Here is a 15174-nt window from a genome sequence, read left to right as displayed (position 1 = left end):
GGAAAGTACTGCCTTCCACTCTTATACGAGCTCTGGCGTTCTTTTGATAAGGTGGAAGTGTGAGCCAGTTCAGTTTGCCCACAGAGCACAAAACTGTCCAGCACTTGTGGGAGAAGAAGAGGAGGTTTTGCTGGCCTGGTGAAATGCTAGGGAGCGTGACGTGCATTTCATAGTCATATTTTTGTAGTTAACAATTGACTGTTTTGGTGTAGTCTTGCCCGTGTTCTACTTACCTACGACTGGAAAAGGTTGAGGTCAACTCTCAGTTGCCCTCACTTCTCATTAAGGAGTTCAGTCTGATCACGAATACAAATGGGTTCCAAAAGGACAGCTGATACTTCCATTCCGCTAATCCTCAGTACCTTCTTAAGAACAGACAGATTCAACATGGGGTTGCAGTTTTTCAGACACTGTGAATAATTACTTTAAAAGCATTCACAGAATGTGTGTACTGCTTGAAATCATAATAGTCTGTTCTCCATGATGTGCTATGCGTTGGTATTCATTTTCTGTTACAGCTTTTTTTAAAACTTTAATGAAGAGTTGTGGCTTTTTTTCTTTTTTTAAAGAAAAATGTTGTCATCTTGCAACTTGATGTTTGACTCATAGCACTTTTCTTTCCTCCACAGATGATGTCTGTTCATCCTGGCTATTGTGTTTCCTCACAGATTTTAAACAGATTGATTGAAATAACACTAAAAAATGGTGAGTATTTGAGGGATGGAAGACTGACCATCTGAACAAAGGTATTTCCCTTCCATTAAGTATAGAAAGGTGTTGGGAAGGAAGGAAAAAGCCCTGGCTCTGTTCTGTGATTCTGGCATGAATTTAAGTTCTTCTAGCCTTTGTGCATTAAGTAACAGGAGTTGGTCTTCACTGAGTTTGTGCAAGCTGCACCACAGGGAGTGATCGTGGCATATACTTGCAAATCTGTGCCTCCAGCACAGAACCTTGTAAACACGCTTCTGTTCTTTCACAAATGGAATTGACCTGAGGAGAAGCCCGGTCTGCTCAAGTTTACTCTCCATCTTTCTCTTCAGTAGATGCAGACATTCATTTCATAAACTAAGACCTACAAGATGGCTTTCACGCAGTTATACTCAGTATGTAGCAGTGCGTAGTTTTTTTTCCAAATAAATGGCAAAAGGGAAAAGAGCTATACACTTGCATGTAAACATTTACAAGGGTCTGGTTCAGCCTACACTGTTGCTTGTTTCTTGTGCATTTTGCCTTTCTTCATCTGTACTCTGAACTTCTTCAGTACCAGTTGTTTTGGATGTTCTCAGTGTCCTCATTCAGATCCATCAAAGTCACTATTTAAATTAACAGTTAACATCATTAAAGTAATCAAGTTCGCTTGACATTCTTGGGCAGTTCTATTGAAATTGTTCTGCGTATTTTAAATCTTGTTTGAAACAGGACTGTGAGCTGATATGAGAGGAAATGTAGCCTCCCGCTCTAAGGAACCTGCTTTGGCAGGGGGGTTGAATCTCTTGAGGTCCCTTCCAACCCCTACAATTCTGTGATTCTATGATTTTTTGCTTTGTTGACATTAAGCTCGTTTCAGAATGAACAATTCAAGCTGATCAATGAGCATTCAAAGAATTAAGAACTGGGAGAGATCTTAGCCCATCTCTGACCTATGTATCTACCTTAAGCAGGATCAAATAGGCTATAGTTACTCCTTAAAAGTTTGTCTAACTACAAAATTTCAAATTGTGGAGTCTCCAAAACTGTTCTGAGATGTTCTGTTCTGGTACTTAACTAAGGATGCTTTATTTAAAAGAAACAACAAAAAACACATGAATTGAATGTTGAGATCTGAACCTGCAGTGTCTTGAGTGCTACTGTTTTATTATATTTGCCTTTTTTGTTCTTAAAGAATTAACCCTGAGAGAAGTGATCCAATTCAAAATTCTAGAGACTTCTGCCATTGTTTGGAAAACGCTGCATCGAGTTTGATGTCACCTTGCTAGTTTGTATCCTATACAGAATCCTCTGTACAGTTTGCAGATGTTCAGATGTGTCGTGATACAAATCAGCTTTTTGCAATGAGCATTTTTGCTTACCTCAATCAGTGAATTCCTTGTATTCTGCACTTCTGTTCTAGAAACCTTCCCTGTCTTAAATCTTATTTAGCTCCACTTTCAGTCCCATTATAACACGCTCTTACCTCTACCTACACAGAACAGCAATTTATCTGTTCTCTTAAAGTAAATCTTGCCTTCTTGCTTATTCTACTGTATGTGATGAGAGACAGCTGTGAGAGAAAATGGGTGGAATCTTAAAGTAATTTACCTGTTACATAGACGAGTTGTTTCTTCAGTGTAAAATACTGCGTAAGGCTACCCCTCACACTATAGTTCTGAAAATAACAGCAATTCTTCTGAGATTAGAGCTGGCAGAATTGATGCAAACAGCTGAATGCATTTGCTTTCCTGGAAAGGAACTAACATTAAGAACTAAATTTAAACTAATCCATTCCATACCTTTTACTTGTAGCTTCCATCAGTGATGAACAGTCTAAACCCTGGATACCTTCACTAGCTGATGTGTCAACTGTTTTTGTCAATATGGGTGTTACATTTGCATTTCTCTTTCCATTGGAGCATCTGCAGCCCAACTTTAATGAGTGTGATGTTTTGTAAGTATTTTCATTTTGACAGCTATTGCTTAGATCCTGTGTAAGCAAGTCTTGTGTTTAGAATGTAGAATCAGGTGGTTTTTCTTTATTTTCCCCTATTCCATCTCTTTACATTCTAAACTTAGGTATTCATAAGAGTAAATAAGCCAGAGTTTAAAACAGTTTCTGCAAAGAAAGGATTCAGCAAATCAGATTATTGTTCTTTGTCCTACAACTGTCTAATGGGTATTTACATGAATTGTTGCCTAAATAGCTGGGCAGAATTGTAAGTAATTGGTTATAAGTTTTAAGACGTGTGCTCTGTAGCTGGGGATAGTTCTGATTTGAAGGTGTTTAAGCCATGCTGTTTTTTCCTTCGGTTTGATGCAAATAAGCCTTTGTGGGCTTTTAAGTTGTTGATTGCTCAGATTAGTATCTCTTTCATTAGGAGTCAGATGCAAGGAACAGTGAGCAAACGGCAACCAAGAGGATCTCTCTCCTCTGGCAGTCCAGCCTTCACCAGTCTACCGGAAAACAATCTAATTAATGTAATCAAGGTGAGAAAACTCCAGTTACTATGCAAGGGTGTTTGTTTGTTAATTTTATTCTTTTGTGTTTTAGCAAAAAAAAAAAAAAAATGGTGCCTTAATCTAGCCCTGGGCTTGTTTTTTGAGTAGGTGTTGTGCTGGGCTTTCAGCTCCACATTCAGCAGAGATTGTTGCAGGCTTGTTGCAAACTTCAGTTTCCTTTCTCCCTGACTTCCGTTGGCTTCTCTCAGTTCCTGATGCCTCCCTTTTCCAGGATGGCTCTCTATCAGGCTTCTTTGCTCCCTCATATAAAAGAAGAGCGTCAGTGTGCTCCAGTGGGAGGGGGAGCTGGTATTGGCTGTTATGTTTTATGCTGCCTCTGTGTTAGTGCAGCTCACAGAGGCTTGTGGTCAGTCCCTGTGCAGCAGGAGGTGAATGAGATGAGAGCTCGTGGAGGGCAGGTGGAGCCGTGACTGCCTCTTTTGTGGAAGTGAGCTGTTAATCCATGCTGCGTCCTGTGAAACCATGGGCTGGTCACACTTCCCGGGCTTGTTCTGTGATTAAACGCTTTATGAAAATACTGCCTCTGTAACTGGTTTACAAGTTCCTTGTGGAAATATTTGAACCCTCCTAACAATGCCTCTTCAGAGATTTGTCATGATCATGTAAATGATGATCGTATATAATCACGCAGTTCAAGAGGGAAGCACATGTAGCATCTCCTCTAGAGACAGACTTACATGTCTCTTGATTCATTTGTGTTTCCTTTTAAAAATACACATCCCGTACTGTAAGTAATCCATGTGATGATAATTGGGCGGGGAAAAATCTCTTGATTGTTTTCAGTATTGCTTGTATAGTTAGAAAGTCTGTCAGTCTTCTGTTTAGTTAGAATAGGATTAACGGTGCGGTGTAGAAAGATCTTTCGTACTCTAATGTCCAGGGATTATTGTCATTGTTCAAAAGTATTTAAATGTTTGTAAGATGAGCCTCCAGTAGGTGTTTTTTAAAAAAAAAAAATAAAAAATGCAGACAGTTACTCGGGGAGCTAGTAGTTTTCCTGTATTTATTGCAAGAACAATTTGTTACCTGAAGTGCATTTTAAAGTGAGGATGGAAAACTTAAGTTCTCATCACACTTTAATAGAAGCTAAACCAATTTCAGATTTTAATGCTTTTTATTTCTTTTAAAGTTTCTAGATTTCTGTACAACGGTAGTCGAAGGTGGATATACAGACCAAGAAATATTGCTGCTGCTTCTATTGCTATTCAAAATAAGCTTGGAGAAACAGCTAAAGCAAGTTCCTTTGATAGATTTTCAGTGCCTTTTCATAAAGCTTCTGATAAGTATAAAAGACTGGGATACAAAGGTAACTTCATAATTCATTTTCTAGTGCTAGATTTATGAAACTGCAGCTTAATTTTCAAGAAATCTATTTTGAAGTTTTTTTTCCTTTACATAGCAGAAAAATACTGCTTGTAGATGTAATATGTAGGTGTCTATGAGATTTAGGAGGGGGCTGGGTGTACTGAGAGAGTGTCTGCCTAAAAACATTACGCTTGCCTGTCCCCTTCTGCAAGGGGACTGTTGTATTGAACTTACAGCAATTGTGTTAACTATAGATTGTTTAAAATGGCTATTTGAAAGAATAAAAGGAATGATTGCACTAAGCTGATGAAATGTCAGGAAAGGCAACCTGATCTCAGCTACCCTACTGTAAAATAGTATTTAGGAGACATAGCTACAGCTGCAGTGCGGAAATATCTTTATGCACATCATCTATTGCTAGCCCAATTCCTCCTAACATCTGCGTTGTGTGTTTCTTGGTAGCAGATGTGTATTCCTTCGCAAATAAAACAAATGTCCAATGTCCCCATTGTTTAGTAAATTGGGTGATTTTTTTTAAAATTATTTTTGTTCTTTTAAAGATGCCTGAGCTGTGTCTGGCAGTGAGTGAACTCTCCAGTCAGCACCATAATCTTCTGTGGCTGGTTCAGCTGGTCCCTAGCTGGATAATACGTGGACGGTAATGACACACTAACAGCTAATTTATTTGTAGAAGCCCAGAGCCTGATAAATGCAATAGGTGTTACATTGCTTTTGTGTTTTTTTGCATTATGTTTTTTTGTGGGGGAGGAGGGAGATACTTTGAAAAACCACTGCCACCACAAATATTTGGGTTTTATCATATGTTACAGATGTGTGTGCATGTCATTGTGTATATGTAGTTTCTTAATCACCTCTGTGGTGGAGAAGGGTTATTTTACATTTTATACATAGTTTTCTGGGCTATGAACTTTCTGGTACCCTGTAGTAAATAAAGGCATAACTTCTAACATCTATCACCTACTCTAATCTTTGGCCGAATGATCAAAAATTAAATGTTCTTTGGGTGATTAATATATGATTTTATGTCAGTCTGTCAAGTGTTCTGCATCTTTGAAATAAATAAAAAAATGTATCTGAGAGAGGAGAATGATTTTGGCCTTCGATTTCAGGCTCGGAGGCAAGCTTCTAGCAATGTTTGCTTGTCCACAAGAAAAGCTGTAATGAGACAAGGATACTTGTACCTTTACTGGTTTAATAGCACCTATCTTCAGTAAATCCAGTTGAATAGCTGTGAGCAAGTCTGTGTCTAGGGAAACCATGCACAGCCTCACTATACGTTGTCAAAACTGTGGATTTGAGACGTTCTCTGGGAAAGAAATAAAAAACAAACTTGTTTTTTCAGGGAAGTAAGAAGACGCCTTAGCCTAGTGATAATTGGAAAGCTGCTTAATAAAAAGCATATAAGAATACCTGATGACAGCGACAAGCAGGTACTGAGTGCATGTTTTGCGTGTATAATTTTGAAAGTTTTAGAAAACTTGTGTATTTTGTGTTTGTACTTTGGTCATTCTTTAACAGGAAAATAGGCTTACAGTATGAAAACAATCACTAATTTTTATTTTAGTGTTAGAAGGATATTTGTACATGTGTGTAACCTTTATGTTCTGCAGCTTGTAAGTGCAATATTGCTTAAGTGCCTAAATATTAATTTTGGACATTGGAGAGAAGTTTATGCTTCTTTGTTGTCTTTTTATATTTATGTAGAATCACTCTATGAAAACAAGGGGTTAATGAGGCAACATACAAATGCTTTAGTTAGCAAATAGTCAAGGATTACCCAAAGTGTGAAATAATCATTTTAATTAAGAGCCCCTTTTATAGATGTTCTTGTGTTAATGGACATGTGATACGGTAGTGGCACTGTTTAAAATTTTCCATTGCCAGTGAACCAGTCCAATCTGTTAATGCATGTGTCTGTAGATGTGTCTTCTGCATCAGTATCTGGTGTACATGAAACCTTCTAATCTACTAGAGAAGATGAGAACAGATGAGCAGCAGAATGTCAGTGAAGACCACCTTCATACAGAACTAGAACAGGAGGTATATAGCTGATAGTATATTTTTGTTTGTCTTTTTTATGCATCTTCTGCAATTTTGAAAATGAATCTTTTCTTATAAACCAGTTTTAGAAAAACTTCCACTCATCTTAGAATTCAGTATTGGTTTGGTTATTTGAGTCTACCATGTAATCTCTTAGCAAGTATTTTGATCTGGATGTAGATGATAGGAAAACAAAGTCAACTGCTGAGTTTAATTTTCAGTAATTGAAACCACAGAAAGCTTTGTGGGTCACTTGGGTAACTTAAAACAGTGTAGTACTGTTTTAAACTGTTTCTAATATATGAATGTGTTGTTTCATATTATTTATTTAGGTAAATGTGTAGATGTACCTATTCATTTATTTGGCTGTTGGAGGATGCCAGTACAGTCATGGTACTGAATCATTAAAGCAAAGATAATGCTGTAGCTAAAGATTGTGCTTTGACTGCTGAAGCTCTGTTGGTTTCTCTACAGGTATACTACCTAGTCTACATCCTCCTTCATCTAGTCAGTGAAGCTAGCTTCTTTGACACTGTAAATTCCAATCAAAGGGTAAGTAACTACAGTGGCTAGATCTTTTAAAATCTAAAGACGAATTATTATGCACTTTTGGTCCATTCTGGTAAGGTGACAGAAGATCACCAGAGGATAACTGCACTGGGAGAAACTTGTTCTGAGGCAAAGTAAATGCAGAAGAGCTCTTCCTTGCAGTTACTGCAGAGAAAGAAACCTCTCCTGCATTTTTGCAAGTGGAATTATGTCAAAACACAAGTCTGTCGATCAGCAGACGTTGTCTTTCACAGAGTAACTGGAGATTAACTCAACACAGATCCTCAGAACTCTGGTGATCCTATGAACTACTTAAGTAAAGCTGAAACTTTAATCTAGAAGAAAACCATTTTGAAAATATCCAGTAAAATATGCTCAAACACATTGTGTTTTTCTGTGCTGGAGTGCAACCATCAGCAAGGGAGGGCTAGGACTGTATCTCTTCTGTTCTACGTAGCCATAGTTCCCTCGTGCTGCGAGATGTGAACATCTGTTAAGTAATACCTTCTGTTTAGCCTCTTGGTAATCTTACTGAGATTTCTGCGAACATTTGCTGTGAGTTGCTTGCTGCAAGATGTTTGTGTAAATCTTCTGTTCCATAGAACCACTCCTGGCTTTTAAGAAATGTGGTATGTGAAGCCTTGAAGAGGGAGGTAAAGCAGTAATATTTGCTTCTTTTTCACAGAATCACAGAATGGTTTAGGTTGGAAGGGACCTCTGGGGGTTCAAGCAGGGCCACCTAGAGCAGGTTGGCCAGCACCATGGCCAGACAGCTTTTTGAGTATCTCTGAGGGAAACTCCACAGCCTCTCTGACCAACGTGTTTGAGCACTAAGTCACCTTTGTAGTAAAGAAGCGTTTTCCTGCTGTTCAGATGAAACCTCCAGATCTAGAATACTAACCAGTGTTCTCAGGCCCCTCTTCCTTCCAAGGCCTTATCCCGTGGGACTTTTCCAAGCAGATGCTTGAAGAGGCCAAAGTCTGCTCTCTTGGAGCTCTCAGGGTTGTGAGCTTACATCTCACCTTCATCCCTGCCCTCGGGATCCTGAACTCTTTGTGGTCACTGCAGCCAAGGCTGCTTTTACCTTCACATGCCCAACAAGCCCCTTGTTGGTGGTGAGCATGAGGTCTAGCAGAGCACCTCTCCTTGTTGCTGTCTGTATTATTACTTGGAGGAGGAAGTTATCAGTGCAATACAGGAGACTCCTGGTTTATGTCTTGCTGTGTTCTCTCTCTAACTGATATTGGGGTGGTTGAAGTCCCCCATGCGGACCAAGGCCTTTTGAATGTTAGGCTGCTCTTCTCTGTCTGTAGAGGGCCTCATCTGCCGCTTCTTGCTGCCTAGGTGCCCTGTAACAGACACCCACTACAATGTTGCCTTTACGGGTCTTCTGTTTAATTCTAACCCGGTAAAGAGTGTCAGTGGGCTCCTCATCCATCCCCAGGCAGAGCTCCATGCAAGCAAGCTGCTTTCTCACATACAGGACAACACACCCTCCTCATCTTCCCAGCCTATCTTCCCTAAAGAGCCTGGGGCTCAACAGTCTCAGTTGCCTACTCAATTGCAAAAAGATTATCACAGACTGCAAAGTGAAGCAAAAACATCTTTGGTAAAAAAAAAAAAAAAAGAAAATAGTTATATTGCAATGATCTCTTTGAGATGTGTCTTTTACAACTGCTTTCTGAAGATCTATGGGGAATTTGATTAAAACACAAACCCATGCACAACACTGGTGTCTCTGAATTTCTTGATGAAGAAAGAGCCTGATATTCACGGTGTGTGGCTGAATGGCACTGTATATAAATCTTGTGCAGGCTAGACTGGGTATAAAATCAGTATTATTATTTCAGCTCTAGTCTTCTTCCAGTTGGATGGGGTGAATTGCCGTGGTCTTGAGACACCAGTAAATGTTTATAAGTAGAATTTCAGCATGTTTCACCTACAGAGTGGAGCTGTTTTGCAGCAGGTTAGTGAGGGATTAAGTATGAGAATTTTATCATGAGATTCACAGAATATCAAAGATCTTGGGAGCTGTTATTAGGAGATTATGAAGTTGCAAAAAAGACCATCAGAAGTTTAGAGATCAGTGCATACACACTGCGTACGTTTTTACCTGTTCAGCCAATTCCTGCAGACTGCAAAAGGAAATTACCTGAGTTATTAATGAAAAGGTTATTTTTAGCTGTTTTAGCTCCAGAACTTTTTTTGTTGGTAAAAGGCCTGAGTGGCACTGTTCTTGCTGCTTTGGGAACAGAAAGGACTTATAAATTAGCTAGTAGGAACTTTAAAATTTTTGATATATAGCTGTGCTCTGATAAAATTTTGAAACTACTTTTTTTTCTCTTAAGATCTTAAACTTGTCTCGTGAGGTGCATATCAACAGCTGATACAGGATCTTCAGATCTTGTTTTTTTTTCTCCATTTCTTTATATTTTGGAGAAAACTTCAGATTGAAGCATGTAATTGTTACGTTGAAATAGTACTTGAAGCAAGTTTTTAGTTTCAACATGGAATATTAAAATAGCTGTTCATTTTTGTCTTTATTTAGCAACACTTACTGAAGCTCTGTGGTGCCTTAGATAAGCACATAAAATGTGATATTAGGGAAGATGCAAGGCTGTTTTATCGAACTAAGGTAAGACAATCTGCTTTCGTTGTTTTTTTTGTTTGGTTTGAGTTGTGTGGGTTGGTTTTTTTTTTTTTGCGTTTTTACCTCATCCCAACCCTGGAATTTCTAAGCTTTCCTCATGGATTTCTTTTCCTGGTTTCTCTGTCTGAATCACATCTGTACTCATACATAAATACATGTCTGTTTTAATACACTGAAAATACTCTTTTTGCTAACTACAGGACTAAGAACTCTTAAGATGCGAGCTTGTTGCCTTTTAGCTAGTTATCTCAACTTTCAGACCCACAGAGTCACTCCTTTTCTTTTTCATGGCAGTCCTTGTTAGTTGACAGGAAGCAATCTTCTGCTTTTAAGCCATCTTCTGCTTTTAAAAGCAGAAGCTACATACGGTGTGGGACACAGTACAGAAAAACTAGCCTGACCATCTTGCACGTCTCTTATTTTCAAAATAATGACTTAGTTAAAATTAGTTGTTAAAAATGTTGTGGGTTTAAGCCAACACTATATGTGATGTAGCATCAAGCTTGGATAATTGCCTTTCATTTGCTTTGTGGTACGTAGCTTGCTAATGTTAGTCCTAATTCTGTGACTTTCATGATCTGCCTCCTGTCATAGCAAGCCAAATGGGATCACCTCAACTTTGAAAAGCCTTGGCTTTGCCAGCCTTAAATCAAACACTTGTATATTTGTGCATTCTTAACTCTCAGTAAGACTTTTCCTTTTTTATTCAGCAAGATCAGTACAGCATGGATCCTTTTAACAAGTTACAGAATCTTGGCTTGAATTTTTGAGTATCAGACCCCTGTCTGTTTTGTTTCTATTGCACTTGCCCTGGGAGATAAAAATGTTATTTGCTTTTTCCCTTTCACTACTTCTGTTGTGATACTGCAGTAACTGCCAGAAGGCACCACTGTGACGATTTTACACAGTATGTGAAGCAAATCTCAACTCTGAATACCTGGTATTTAACACCTGTGTTTGATTGGTTATGGGGGAAAAAAATGTATAAGGAATTCGGATTCAGACAGTGCTGCATAGTTGGCTTTCATGATTGCTGTGGCAGGCACCTTTTCTCCTTAAAAGCAATCAGACTTGTGTAACAAAGCTAACTTACCCAAGGGCAGAGATGGGTATTTGGAGGCCAGAGGCTTGCATGTTGATGCCAAACACTTAACATTTTAAATCGTCTTCCTGTAATGAGCTTTTGTGGAGCAGATAATTTTGGATTCAAAATCCCAGATTATAGGGATCTTGTTGGAGTTGAGGTGGTGATGCTCTGTATGCCTGTTGTAAACTGTTCCCTCCCGATAATCCTTGGGTGTTTTTTTTTTTTTTTGGAGGGGAGTGGGTAGTTTTGGTATTTTTTTTTTTTTTATATACAAGTGGCTAAACTAATCTGAATTTGCAGGTAAAAGACTTGGTTGCTAGGATATATGGCAAATGGCAAGATATGATACAAACCACTCTGCCTGCTCAGGTATTGTAACGAAAACTTTTTTTTAATTTCTTTTCATATTGCAGAGTGCATTAAATTCATTCTTTACCATTTGAAAATAGCATATTGATTTTTAAAGGATTTCTTTTCCTCCTTAAATTGCGTGGCTGTTGAGTACACTTAGGTGTATTAGGATAGTCCTTAGTTAAAACTCTTATTTTGCTGGCTGCGGTAAAACCAAGATTCCATCTTTACCCTTAAAAGTGCTGTTCTCATAAATGGCTTACGCAATAACCTGAATTGCTAATACTGAGTCAAGTTGCAGGGCTTGTCTCTGATTACAGTCATTAGTGGATGCTTTGGAAAGGACTGAGTGGGGCAGGAATGCTGTGATGCACTTCCTGCTATTGTCTGGCACTTTGTCACTTGGAGACTGCTCGAATCCAGGGCTCTACGCACATGTGTTTAACAGCTCTTGATTAACAGCCCCCCCACCGCCCCCTGCCTCGAAAGTGTCTAATTTCGTGCAATGAGTAGGAAAACCCTCTCGTGCTCTGTGAACGGATGCAGTAGCAAGTAATTTCAGGATTAGTCTTTCATTAATACTTGTCTTGGCAATAACTTGCTGACCTTGGTGGAATAGGTGGATGACTTCTTCTAATATCCAGAGTTCAGCTCTGTTCTTGTGTTTCTTTCTTAAGGTGCTGAGGTCCCCTCTTGGAATACAAAGTTACCTTTGAAAATAAATACAAAAATTGTTCAACTTTCCAGCAATCTAGTGCATTTCTAGGAAGTTTAAATTACACATATATGCTTAGTATTGTTTTCAGTTTAAAAATGTGTAATTGAACATTTATCTGTAAAGAATAATAATCACTCAAAGCAATTCACAAAAAAAGACATCATTTGTAGTGTCTCAAGTTTCCTGTTACAGGGAGGGAGGGGAATTAGAGGGTAGACATGGTTACAGAGGTACTTAGCAGTTGATGAAAGTTATTAAAGATGCAGTCCTTCCAGATTTGTTTCTTTCAGAGGCAGTTGGGTTTGATTCACATGTGGGGAAACTGGAAAGTGTTTCCAAATTAAAATAAGCAAATAAAGAAGAGAGTAGGCAACTGTTTAGCTCAAGGTCACCACGCTGGATTGTGAGTCCTTACAAATTTGAGTCGTTTTCTATTTTGTTTTTACTCTTTAGGGAAAACTGCATGACTTCTGGGAGCCAGATTCGTGAGAGCTTGCCTAGTTCAGGGAAATAACAGAAAAATACCTGAAACCAAGGAAGATGCAGAATGAATGGAGCTTCAACTTGGTTGGAACACAAGGAACCAGTCCCCTGAATTAGAACTTGATTTTGATTCAGGCCAGCGTTAAAACGCAGTGATTCAATTTGATTATCGTTGCTTTTACTACAAATATGGTACTTCAGAAAAATTGAAGTGGGTAAACTGAAAAAGTAGCTATTTCTATAGCCCTGTCTGGATTGCCCAGATGTATTTTATCATATTGAAAGCTGAGGGAAGTTTCTCATTTTCACTGCTAATCACAAGACGTTTTTGAAAACAGTATGCATCAGTTTTCTTGCCAGCACACACCTGTAAGCATTGCTTTAGGATGTCTGAGAAAGAACTGCCCCGTGATGTGAAATGTGAGTTGAGAAACAGTATTAGACCTCCCGTGTTGTGGGCAGGTGGGGAAGCTCAGTTTCACTACGAGCTGAATAGCAGAGTTGCCTGCACGTGTTAATCTGCAAAGCAAGAATTGGTATGACCAGCCGGTTTCTCTAAATAATACAAAATACAGCAGTCACATGTGAACAAGTGACTATCTCATTCACCTGAGGGTGGAGACAGAGCTGAAGAGTGGCTGTACCCAAACAACCTGTGGACACTTCTTTGCTCTGTGGTTGTCTTTTATCAAATAAGAGAATAGGATTTGTTATTACAGTGATGCGTTCATTTTAACTTCCTCAGGCACCAATTTATGTATGCAGTGTATGTGACTGCACAGAAAGAAAGAGATTCTCCAAGACCATATTGTAAATGAGATCTTAATACACGAGTACTATTGTTGTATTCCTCTTTAAGAAACTTAATTTATCTGGTTTCAGTGCTTTCTCTAAACAGAGAAAATAACTATTTGTGAAATACCAAGTCAATGGAAATTAGAGGAATGAGCGTTTGGCCCATGCATGTAGAAATAACTGTGAAAGCTGTATGAGGTCTGAATTCCTTTGTGCAAAGTCTTGCAGCATACGCAGCGTGTGCTCAGAGCTCCCTGAACTTTGTGAAATACCCGAGAGGTAATCTCCTTTTGTGCTTTCTGTGTAAATGCCATCATTTAAACACTGTTGTGTTTGTGGGGTGTGTGTGTGTGTATGAACAGAAATGTAAGGTATTGGGTAAAAGCACTGAGTGAGAGTCCCTTAACAACCGAAATTTTTAATAATTACATGTGTGTTTTATAATACTGTTTCCTTTTAATTTTTATAGATTACCTTGTCTTGTATGATAGACTTGCTACGACTTTACAAAAATGTAAAATAAGGCTCAAATTCAAACAAAAAATACAGATTTAAGTATGTTACATGTTAAGGAACTGCTCTAGATTGGACACAACCTAGAGGAAAGGTATTTTATTTGCAAATCTTATTCAATGTTCTGTCTTTCATTTCAAATGTTACTGAGTTAGCCTAAGTCTGCAGCTGTACCCTTCACAGGATAATCATCTTAACAACAAGAAGAGTTACGTGTATAACATTATTCAGGGGAGAAGAAAAATCCCCTTTTTTAATCTCAACATGTTGTTTAAGAATTGGATGAGTCTACCTCAAAGGGTATCTTTGACAATAGAACTGTTTTAGGCTTAAAAAAATGGTGTGATGGTATACAATGCCATCCTCTGCTCTGCTCATCTTTTGTGGTGTGTCAGCCTTCCCTCTGGTAGCGTTTGCTTACTATGTTGAATATATTGTATGTGATTTTATTAATGTGTATACTTTTTCTCACTAATGTTGTATAAAGTTTTTAAAAGTACAGAATATGTTTCCTGTATGTAACGTGTATATATTTTCTTACCATGTAAAGTTGACTTTGCAGTCCTGTATATTTTGAAGAAGGAAAGGGTTGGAGTCTAGATCGACACCTCTTTTGTACTGCAGTTCAGAACACATTGAAACTGCTGTGCTTTTTTTCCCATACAAAATAACCACTTTGATATGTACCTATATTTAACAGACTAATGGAAAATAAAACCAGACGTGGTTTTCTAATTAAATGTCTCTGCACAAAATGGGTATGCATCAACTGTGTTCCACAAAGAAATGGCTGCAGGTCCTATTTTGGTCTTACTGCAGGCATTGTAGGTTCACAGCTGATTAGCTTACTATAAATGGAGAAAGTCCTGAAGTAGTTCTTAGCTCAGCCAGTTCTGTGTTTTCATGCTTAATGTCTGTGTATACGTTCTGGCATTTCTCCTCTCTCCCCCATCCCCCTTTGTCTGGACTTGCTTCCATCTGTCTTGTAGCTGAGTAATAATCCCCCAGTTGCTGAAGTCTAGACGTTGGCTGAATTGGAGCTCACCGGCGTCCCTACAGAGATGATCCCAAAGCATCGCTGCAGAGTCTTAAAGGGACTGCTGAGCTGAGTGCTGCTTCAGGACTGGCAGTGAAATAGCAAACCTGCTGCCGTTTTGTGTTTTGCTGACTCATTTACTGGCCCCCAGCCAGAAGTTACACACGTTGGAAAAGGCTGTTTGCACAGTAAATGTCTTAACTGCTTTGGTTGTCTTCAGATAAGCATTTTTGCACTGAGTTTTATCTTGATATTATGTTGGTTGTATTAAGAACCATGTTATCTCATTTCATGGATAATTAGGTGCACTTTATTGCAGTAATCACAGACAAAAAATTAAAGGCTGCCTATAAAATATACGTTTGTGGCTTTTCTTTTTTTCTTTACTTTTTTTTTCCCCCCCTTCTGACAAG

The 15174-nt window shown here is 38.6% G+C and overlaps 1 protein-coding gene across 3 annotated transcripts in view; it reads left to right on the top strand.

Moving 5' to 3' along the window:
* Nucleotides 1-15118, top strand: part of SLF2 (SMC5-SMC6 complex localization factor 2) — a 46059-nt gene extending 30941 nt beyond the window's left edge. For all 3 annotated transcript variants that reach the window (XM_080596861.1, XM_080596860.1, XM_080596859.1), the window contains 11 exons: nt 630-705; nt 2503-2644; nt 3072-3180; nt 4343-4519; nt 5079-5176; nt 5882-5969; nt 6460-6579; nt 7054-7131; nt 9677-9763; nt 11166-11234; nt 12388-15118. In XM_080596861.1, the coding sequence (XP_080452987.1) occupies nt 630-705; nt 2503-2644; nt 3072-3180; nt 4343-4519; nt 5079-5176; nt 5882-5969; nt 6460-6579; nt 7054-7131; nt 9677-9763; nt 11166-11234; nt 12388-12423 (1080 nt within the window). In that variant the 3' untranslated portion in view covers nt 12424-15118. The remainder of the gene's footprint in view (nt 1-629; nt 706-2502; nt 2645-3071; nt 3181-4342; nt 4520-5078; nt 5177-5881; nt 5970-6459; nt 6580-7053; nt 7132-9676; nt 9764-11165; nt 11235-12387) is intronic.
* Nucleotides 15119-15174: the final 56 nt, after the last annotated feature.

Source organism: Anser brachyrhynchus (assembly GCF_964034855.1).
Source record: "Anser brachyrhynchus genome assembly, chromosome: 6".
Classification (NCBI taxonomy): domain Eukaryota; kingdom Metazoa; phylum Chordata; class Aves; order Anseriformes; family Anatidae; genus Anser; species Anser brachyrhynchus.
This window is presented reverse-complemented; position numbering and strand designations above follow the sequence as displayed.